Source organism: Rhinopithecus bieti, unplaced genomic scaffold (genome assembly GCF_001698545.2).
Source record: "Rhinopithecus bieti isolate Rb0 unplaced genomic scaffold, ASM169854v2 scaffold_9824, whole genome shotgun sequence".
Lineage (NCBI taxonomy): Eukaryota > Metazoa > Chordata > Mammalia > Primates > Cercopithecidae > Rhinopithecus > Rhinopithecus bieti.
The window spans coordinates 118,301-128,663 of NW_016806132.1; the positions used below are offsets into that span (position 1 = coordinate 118,301).

Consider the following 10,363-nt stretch of genomic DNA (forward strand, 5'->3'; position numbering starts at 1 on the left):
TAGGTAGATAACAGATAGAGATAGATAGATAGATAGATAGATAGATAGATAGATTAGATAGATAGATAGATGATAGAAATAGGTAGATAACAGATACATAGATAGATAGATAGATAGATAGATAGATAGATAGATAGATAGATAGATAAATAGGCAGACAGACAGATAGATAAGCAGACAGACAGACAGATAGATAACCTCACCAGGAAATTAGCAGATCATTATTCTCAGTTTTTCTTCCAGGAGAGACAGCAGCCCAAATGAAAGAGATTAGCTGATCAGGCAGCTAAATCAAAGGCAAGGAAGCCTCAAGGCACTAACACACTTCCAGCCCTTCGAATCCAGGAGGACTCCATGAAAGAAACTAAACCTCAGTATTTCACTACAGAAATAGAGAAGACTCCTTCTCAAGGGTATGCTTTTCCGCTGTTGGGCTACAGTCAGGATGGCAAACTCTATTTGCCATCCTCCAACCAATGAAGGTTTTTGTTTTTTGAGATGGAGTCTCACTCTGTCGTCCAGGCTGGAGTGCAGTGGCACGATCTCGGCTCACTGCAACCTCCACCTCCTGGGTTTAAGCCATTCTCCCACCTCAGCCTCCCGAGTAGTTGGGACTACATGCGCCCGCCACCATGCCCCGCTAATCTTTTGTTGTTGTTGTTGTTGTTGTTTTAGTAGAGACGAGGTTTCATCATGTTGGCCAGGATGGTCTCCACCTGCTGACCTCGTGATCCGCCCGCCTCGGCCTCCCAAAGTGCTGGGATGACAGGCGTGAGCCTCAGCACCCGGCCAGAGGTTCGTAAAATCCTTCACCAAAGCTTTTCACTTGGGAGAGGATAAAACATATCAATGTGCTCAGAGATTTGTTTTCAGACAGAAAAACCTCTCAACTGGGTAAGCATGTAACCTCTCTAGCTCACTTCCAACAAAAATTAACAGAAGTACCAGAGCTGCAACCCCAGGAGATAAAACCACCTTTATCTCACCCAGGAAATTTGGTGTTAGTGAAAACCATCATCTCTCTCCTTCGCTAAGCCAAGCTGGGAAGGGCCCTAACCCTGTTCTTCTCGAACCCTCTCAGCAGTGAAAGATACCGGAATCAACGCCTGGATACATCACGCTCAAGTCAAAGCCTGACCCGCTGAGGGCACCAGCCCTGACAGCCCAGCGGAATTAGGGGATCTTAGGCCAGGTGTGGTGGCCGGCACGTCATCCCAGCACTTTGAGAAGGCTGAGGCGGGTGGATCACAAGGTCAGGAGTTCAAGACCAGCCTGGCCAAGACGGTGAAACCCCATCTCTACTAAAAATACAAAACATTAGCCGGGCGAGGTGGCGGGCACCTGTAGTACCACCTACTCAGGAGGCTGAGGCAGGAGAATGGCGTGAATCCGGGAGGCAGAACTTGCAGTGAGCCGAGATCGCAACACTGCACTCCAGCCTGGGTGACAGAGCAAGATTCCATCTCAAAACAAAAACAAACAAACAAAAAAGAACGGAAAAAGGAAAATACGAGATCTGAAGCTAAACCTCATTAAAAAAAATAGCTGGGCATGGTGGGCGTGGTGGCTCACGCCTGTAATTCCAGCACTTTGGGAGGCCAAGGTGGGTGGATCACGAGAGTTCAGGAGTTCAAGACCAGCTGGCCATCATGGTGAAACCCCATCTCTACTAAAAACACAAAAATTACCCAGGCATGGTGGCGCGTGCCTGTCATCCCAGCTACTCGGGAGGCTGAGGCAAGAGAATCGCTTGAACCTGGGAGGCGGAGGTTGCAGTGGGTCGAGATATCGCCACTGTGGTTAAGAGTTATTAAGACATTATTTTAGGCAGATGGAGACGAAAAGGGGCCGGGGGCGGAGGCTGACGCCTGTATTCCCAGCACTTTTGGAGGCCAAGGCGGGTGGATCACCTAAGGTTGGGAGTTCAAGACCAGCCTGACCAACATGATGAAACCCCATCTCTACTAAAAATACAAAAAATCAGCCGGGCGTGGTGCCGCATGCCTGTAAATCCCAGCTACTCCGGAGGCTGAAGTAGGAGAATGGCTTGAACGGGAGGCGGAGGTTGCAGTGGGCAGAGATGGGGTCCCTGCCCTCCAGCCTGGGCAACAAGAGTGAAACTCCTCCATCTCCAAAAACAATTTAAAAACGAGAGAAAGAGGAAAAGGGGTCCTTGGAGGATGTTTTCGCAGCTCCAAAAAACGTTTCTTGTCTAGCGTCAAAGCCCTGGCTCTTAGACCCGGCTTGGCAACCTTTAATATGCAAATGCGAGCTGTTAGAAGCTGGGTACAGCCAACAGGCCGATTCCCACCGTTGCCGTCTTGCCCTCGCCCCACCTGTGCCCGCCATCCTGGCCGCCCCACGTTCCCGCCATCATGGCCGCTCCCACCTGTGCCTGCCATCCTGCCCGCCCCCAAACGTTCCCACCATCCTGGCCGCCCCGACACGTTCCTGCCATCCTGGCCGCCCCCACACGTTCCCGCCACCATGGCCGCCCCACCTGTGCCTGACATCCTGGCCGCCCCACACGTTCCCGCCATCCTGGCCGCCCCCACCTGTGCCCGCCATCCTGCCCGCCCCCACACGTTCCCGCCATCCTGGCCGCCCCTCGTTCCCGCCATCATGGCCGCCCCCACCTGTGCCTGACATCCTGGCTGCCCCTACACGTTCCCGCCATCATGGCCGCCCCCACCTGTGCCTGACATCCTGGCCGCCCCCACACGTTCCCGCCATCCTGGCCGCCCCACGTTCCCGCCATCATGGCCGCTCCCACCTGTGCCTGCCATCATGGCCGCCCCAACACGTTCCCGCCATCATGGCCGCCCCCACATACCGCCAGGCGCGTAGAACATCATGGCGCCCTGTATTTGCATATTACGGGAGCTGGGCTGGGCGGGCCAGGTTTTTCGCGGGCTACGTGAATGACAGGCCTGGTCAGACCAATCCGCTGAGCGCTATGCAAATCAGCCACGCCTCCTCCAGGTGCCGCGTTACCCGGGCTGGTCTCCTCCCTCAGCCCTCCACTTTGGAGCCCCCTGTCCGTCTGTCTCCGTCCGGTGGAGCGACTTCCTTTTCCTTTTCCCCCTTCTTGCCTTTTTTTTTTTTTTTTTTGAGACGGAATTTCGCTCTTGTTGCCCAGGCTGCAGTGAAATGGCGCGATCTCGGCTCCCCGCCGCCTCCGCGGTGCTGGGATTCCAGGCCTGAGCCACCTGCCCGGCCCTCCCTTCCCTTCTTGCCTATTAAACGCTCGGCTCCTTAAAACCACTGCACGTGTGTCCGTGTCGCCTTATTTAATTCCACTGGAGAGGAAGAACCTGGTGTTCCTCCACCACCAGAGCCCATCACCACTGCACTGCAGCCTGGGCGACAGAGCAAGACTCTGCCCCCCCAGAAAACACATATATAAATAATATAAAGTACTATTTATACAATAACACTATAACATATATTACAATAAAACATACTAAAAGCATAACAATACAATATAACCACAAATTATTTCTTTTTTTTTTTTTTCTTGAGGACGGACACACACAGGACACACACAAAGCTGGAGTGCCAGTGGCCAGGACCTCAGCCTAACTGCACATCGAAGCCGCCTCCCAGGTTCACCAATTCTCGCTGCCTCAGACTCCAAAAACCGAACACATAACACCGCACCATCGCCGGCTAGTTTTGTATTTTTAGTAAGAGACGGGGTTTTCACCGTGTTACCATGGATGGTTCTCGATCTCCTGCACTCGTGATCGGGCGCGCGCCGTCTTGGCCTCCCTCCAAAGTGACTGGAATTACAGGCTTGACCACCCGCGCCCAGGGCCCATAAACTCATAATTTTAATTATTTATTTATTATGATTTAATCTTATATTATTATAATATATATTATATAGATATATATTACATAAATATATTTATATTACATAAAATATAAATATACATTACATAAATATATATTTATCCATACATATATAATATTAATATATTCATATAATTTTATATATATTATATAAATTGATATATATTTATAAATATAAATATATAAAAATATAAATATATAATGCTGAAAAGGGAAGAGACTCTTTTCATAAGGGCATTTTAGAAAGCTTGTAAATTCTTTCTCTGCCTCTGAACTGTATATAACTTTTTGGGTTTTTTCTTTTTTTTTAAATACAGAGTTTCACTCTTATTACCCAGGCTGGAGTGCAATGGTGCGATCTCGGCTCACTGCAACCTCCGCCTCCCAGGTTCAAGCAGTTTTCCTGCCTCAGCCTCTGGAGTCGCTGGGATGACAGGCGTGCACCACCACGCCTGGCAATGTATGTAAGATTTGTAAGGGCTAAATCAGCCTGTTGAGTTTCACATCTCTGCAATGTTCCCTGGTGGACCAGGGGCCTCCTCTTAGAAATGAGACCTGGAGGGGCCGGGCGCGGTGACTCACGCCCCTCATCCCAGCACTTTGGGAGGCTGAAGCAGGCGGATCACGAAGTCAGGAGTTCGAGACCAATCTGGCCAACATGGTGAACATGGTGAACCATGTCACCCAGCCTGGGTGACAGAGTGAGACTCTGTCTCAAAAAAAAAGAAAAGATAAAAGAAATGGGACCCAGAGGAAGGGAAGAAGCCCCTGCCTCCTGGAGAAGAGGAGACAAACTTCAGCTGAAACTGCAGACCCACCTTGGGCACCAAACGCAGGTCTCTCCCTGGGCCGCAGGAAAGGAAGAGATCCTCTGGGTCTGCAGCTCCTGGCGGCTGCCCATGCTGCCTTCTCTTCCATACTCAGGCAGGGCTTCCCAGTTGGCTGCAGGTTTTGTTTTTATTTACATCTTCCCAAAATCCCTTCCTCCCAGACCCAGCAAGCTAGATGAGCTCAGGCCTTCCCAGCTGCCGGGACTGGGAGGGAGGGAGGGAGGGGTGGAGGGAGGGTCCCGGAGCCTGCAGGGCCCAGGAGGAGGAGCCCATTCTTTATCAGCCTCGGGGACGTCAGCTCAGCCTCAGGCTCTTTCTTCAAGAGAAGCAACCACACCTGGGCGGGCTCTGGGTCCCCAGGACGGTGCTGGCCCCTTCTCTGCAGCCAGCTGGAAAAGGCCCAGGACGGCGTCCCCTCCCCCTGCACAGCTGTGCAGTGATCTGCCTGGAGCATCCCAGGAGGGCCGCTGTGAGCCTCCGGAGGATGCCCAGGGTCCCAGGGCTGCAGGGTGGAGGGGAGGTTAAAATGCAGGTCTGGGTGGGGCCCGGTGGCTTACGCCTGTCATCCCAAACCCTTTGGGAGGCTGAGGCAGGCGGGTCACCTGAGGTCAGGAGTTCGAGACCAGCCTGGGCAACATGCCGAAACCCCGTCTCTACTGAAAACACAAAAGTTAACCAGGCGTGGTGGCAGGTGCCTGTCATCCCAGCCACTCGGGAGGCTGAGGCAGAAGAATCCCTTGAACCCGGGAGGCGGAGGTTGGAATGAGCCGAGATCGCGCCAGTGCACTCCAGCACTGGGGGATAGAGCCAGACTCCCATCCAAACACAAAAAAACCTTCGTCTCCACACCCTCTTATCTTAATACAGATATTCCTTTCTACTAATAACTCGTGTATGTGTGTGTGTGTGTGTGTGTGTGTGTGTATGTGGAGAGACAGGGTCTTGCTCTGTCGCCCAGGCTGGAATGCAGTGGCACGATCTCAGCTCACTGCAGTCTCCGCCTCCTGGATTCAAGTGTTTCTCCTGCCTCAGCCTCCAGAACTGGTGGGATTACAGGCCCCTGCCACCGTTCCCAGCTAATTTTCATATTTTAGTCGTGAGTGGGTCTCACCACGTTGGCCAGGCTGGTCTCGAACTCCCAAGTTCAGCTGATCTGCCGCCTCGGCCTCCCAAAGTGCTGGGATGACAGGTGTAAGCCACCGCACCCGGCCTGATAAGAACTCTTTCAACCAATTGCCAGTCAGAAAAATTTTAAAATCTAGTTATGACCTGGAAGTGCGCCTCACTGCCCGTCGAGCTGTCCTGCCTTCACAGATTGAACCCGTCAGGCCTCTGAGCCGAACCTCAGCCTTTATCACCCCCGTGACCTGCACATACACGTCCCGGAGGCCTGCAGGATCCCAGAAGTCGGGAGCAATCAAAGAAAAGAACGACACAGAAGTAAAACAGCCAGTGCCTGCCTTCACTGATTAACTAAAATTACCATGTTACTATTCTGACTGGTCCCTGCCCTACCTTCGCTGATCCATTGACTGTGTGCCGTTCGTCTTCTGGACAATGCGTCTTAGGGGCTGTCCACCGTGCACCTTGTAACCCTTTCCTCTGCTAACAGTAGATAACCGTGGGGAAAAGAAAGAGAGATCAGACTGTTACTGTGTCTACGTAGAAAGCAGCAGACATAAGAGACTCCACTTTGTTCTGTCCTCGGAGAAATTTTTCTGCCTTGAGATGCTGTAACCCTAGCCCCAACCCTGTGCTTGCAGAAACGTGTGCTGTGTTGACTCAAGGTTTAATGGATTTAGGGCTATGCAGGATGTGCTTTGTTAAACAAGTGCTTGAAGGCGGTATGCTTGGTAAAAGTCATCGCCATTCTCTAATCTCAAGTACCCAGGGACACAAACACTGCGGAAGGCCAGGCCGCAGGGACCTGTGCCTAGGAAGGCCAGGTACTGTTCAAGGTTTCTTCCCATGGGATAGTCTGAGATACGGCCTCGTGGGAAGGGAGAGACTGACACCCATAAAGGGTCTGTGCTAAGGAGGATTAGTGAAAGAGGAAGGCCTCTTTGCAGTTGAGAAACAGGAAGGCCTCAGTCTCCTGCTGGTCCCTGGGCAATGGACTGTCTCAGTGTAAAACCCGATTGTGTGTTCTATTTACTGAGATAGGAGAAAACCGCCTTAGGGCTGGAGGTGAGACGTGCTAGCCGCAATGCTGCTGTTTCATGCACGAGATGTTTGCATTCCAGATGTTTGTATACGAGATGTTTGTATAGATGTTTGTATCCAGAGATGTTTGTATAGATGTTTGTATACGTGCAGGGCACAGCACCTTTCCTTAAACTTATTTATTTATTTATTTATTTATTTTTATTTTTATTTTTTTCTGAGTCAGAGTCTTGCTCTGTCGCCCAGGCTGGAGTGCAGTGGCTGGATCTCAGCTCACTGCAAGCTCCGCCTCCCGGGTTCCCACCATTCTCCTGCCTCAGCCTCCCGAGTGGCTGGGACTACAGGCGCCCGCCACCTCGCCCGGCTAGTTTTTTGTATTTTTTAGTAGAGACGGGGTTTCACCGTGTTCACCAGGATGGTCTCGATCTCCTGACCTCGTGATCCGCCCGCCTCGGCCTCCCAAAGTGCTGGGATGACAGGCTTGAGCCACCGCGCCCAGGCCCTTAAACTTATTTATGACACAGAGATCTTTGTTTGCATGTTTTCCTGCTGACCCTCTCCCCACTGTTACCCTGTTGTCCTGCCACATCCCCCTCTCTGAGATGGTAAAGATAATGATCAATGAATACTGAGGGAACCCAGAGACCGGTGCCTGCCTGGGGTCCATCAGCGCCAGTCCCCTTTCTCTATACTTTGTCTCTGTGTCTTATTTGTTTTCTCAGCACCTGACACACAGAAACCCTCACAGGTGTGGAGGGGCCGGCACCCAAGTCAATAAACTGCTTTTATGGCTCCCACGAAGCCTGTTTGGTGGTCTGTTCACACGGACACGCTTGACAGAACCCAGGTTCATCTTACACATTCTCATTCAGGTCTGACGTCTCCTTAAAAGGCATAAAACCAAGGTGTCCTCTGAGCACCTGGGGCCAGGGCATCAGGACCTCCTCAGGCTGGGTGGGCAAAGACTCGTTCTCAACCTTGGCAAAAAACACTTTTTTTTTTTTTTTTTAGGATGAAGTCTCGCTCTGTCGCCCAGGTTGGAGTGCAGTGGCACGATCTCGGCTCACTGCAAGCTCCGCCTCCCGGGTTCACACCATTCTCCTGCCTCAGCCTCCCGAGTAGCTGGGATTACAGGTGCCGCCACCTCGCCCGGCTAATTTTCTTTTTTCTTTTCTTTTTTTTTTTTGTTTTTTTGTTTTTTGAGATGGAGTCTCACTTTGCAGCCCAGGCTGGAGTGCAGTGGCGCGATCTTGGCTCCCTGGAACCTCCGCCTCCCGGGTTCAAGCGACTCTCCTGCCTCAGCCTCCTGAGTAGCTGGGATGACAGGTGCCCGCCACCAGGCCCAACTAATTTTCTTTTCTTTTTTCTTTCTTTGTTTTTCTTTTTTTTGAGACGGAGTCTCGCTCTGTCCCCCAGGCTGGAGTGCAGTGGTGAGATCTCGGCTCACTGCAACCTCCGCCTCCCGGGTTCAAGCCATTCTCCAGTCTCAGCATCCTGAGTAGCTGGGATGACAGGCACCTGCCACCACGACCAGCTAATTTTCTGTATTTTTAGTAGACATGGGGTTTCACCATGTTGGCCAGGCTGGTCTCGAACTCCTGACCTCATGATCTGCCCGCCTCGGTCTCCCAAAGTGCTGGGATGACAGGCGTGAGCCACCGCGCCCGGCCAGCAAAACACACTTTTGAAATGTCCTGAGGCCTGTCTCACATACTTTTCGGTTCAGAAGACTCGAGGAAACTGGTGTCTCCTAAGATAGGCCAGACCCAAAGGTGAACAGTCACATCCTCTGTGTCATGAACGGTTCCACCAACTCTGGCTGCAGTCATCCTCCTTCCCTCCCATCCTCCTTCCCTCCCATCACAGTCCCTCCCTCCCGTCAGAGACGCCTTCATCACACCCCAGGTCCCCGGACCAGCTGGGGGAGAGGCGTCCCCTCCTGTCCCCACGTCCCCCTATCCCCCCAGACACCCCAGGGTCCTCCGCGACCACTGAGGCGATGCCTCCTGTCCCCATGTCCCCGGATCCCTCCCCAGACATCCCAGGTCCCCGGACCACTGAGGGGCGTCCCCTCCTGTCCCCACGTCCCCCGACCCCTCCTCACACATGACAAAGTGGAACAGGAAGGAGCCCCAGGTGGCCCCCAGTCCCAGCCATGTCTGCCATCTCCTCTGGACAGCACATGGGAGTGGGGTCTGGAGGCTGCCCCGCAGAGCACTGACCCTTCCTGGAGGACATCCTCTCCACCCCGGTTCTCTCCACCCTGGTCCTCTCCACCCTGTGGCCTTCGCCATCGCCGTGGGACTGCACAGGTGACGGACGGGCCGAGCCGCCCGGTGACCCGCCAGCCCGGTGAGACACCTACACCTCCCCGCCCACTGAGTCCTCATCGCGTCCCAGAGGCGTTGGTGGCCGTGACTCGCACCTGGAACGCACGGGCCGAATAGTTGCTGAGTGAATCCACGAAGGACGGGAGTGCTCAGATCCCGGCATTCCCGCCGTCCCCCGTCCCCACAGTCCCCGCTGCCCCGATCCCCCCATCCAGGCCCCGGTGGCCAAGCGAGGACGTCCGACCGTCCAGCAAGCCGTGGTCCCCAGGTTCATTCCCTAACCGTCCCGGGCCGTGTCCACACTGGCTCTGGCCCAGCAGAGAATTCCGGGCCTGCAAGGGTTACAGGCCACGGATCGCAGGCGACCGTCCCCCAGCCCGTGCCCCTGGCTACGGCTCCGGGAGGAGGAAGAGAAGGAACCTCAATGATGGAAAGGCGGGTCACCGATTCCCAGCCCGCAGCGGGCACTGTCCCCGGCCCCCACGTCCCCCGCAGGGGAACTGGCATCAGAGCACGGGGTGGACACACTCACCTTCCAGCCGCGGGAGTCTCAGAGCTCCTGGCAGCTCCCGCCGGGTGTCTGCGGGGGACTGTTCCTAAAACACACCCAGGCCGCTGCGATTGGCGGGCACGGACATTCCTGCCGGAGGAGGAGGGACGTCCCGCCCCGCCACGCGTCTGTCCCCACCCGGCCGGGCAGCAAACACCGCCCCGAACCCCCACGGGGACCCCCCACGAGGACCCCGCTGCCCAGCATCAGGGGAGGGGCCGCGGTCCTCACAGACCAGGACTGGGGGCAGGTAGATCCCCCCAGGGAACCCAACAGTGTCCCCGGAGTCCCCCAGTCAGGGGTTTACAGACAGCAAGGACGTCCCCAAGGTGTGGTCAGAGGGGCTCTTGCAGGGGACATTGAGGTCTCTGACGGACGGGTCCCACTCAGGCCACTGGCCGCGGCCACGATGGGTCCCCTGGAGCCCCCAGGTCGAGGTGAACAGGTGCATGGGACTGGCAGACTGAAGCCTGCAGGCTCTGAGCACCTCAGCCAGCAAACCGACCAGGGTCTTCCTCTGCACGTTCCGACCTCTCCCGGCCCGCGTGGGCCTCGTCTGGGCCCTGAGCAGCCTGTGAAGCCTCCGTCGGTGGAAGTGGGTTCTCCCAGCGCTGCCCACACCTGGAGTCTGTCCC

General features: G+C 54.4%; 1 protein-coding gene across 6 annotated transcripts in view; it reads right to left on the bottom strand.

The window, feature by feature from the left end:
• The window catches only part of PLCXD1 (phosphatidylinositol specific phospholipase C X domain containing 1), a 26,044-nt gene extending 16,213 nt beyond the window's left edge, over window positions 1–9,831 (bottom strand). The window contains exon 1 of one of the 6 annotated variants that reach the window (XM_017874823.1): window positions 9,711–9,831. Coding sequence is in view for 1 of the 6 variants with exons in the window: in XM_017874821.1 (XP_017730310.1) it covers window positions 2,693–2,761 (69 nt within the window). In the remaining 5 variants the exon portion in view is untranslated. The other 5 variants (XM_017874828.1, XM_017874824.1, XM_017874821.1 and 2 more) reach the window with 5 other exon arrangements.
• Between the last annotated feature and the right edge of the window lie 532 nt (window positions 9,832–10,363).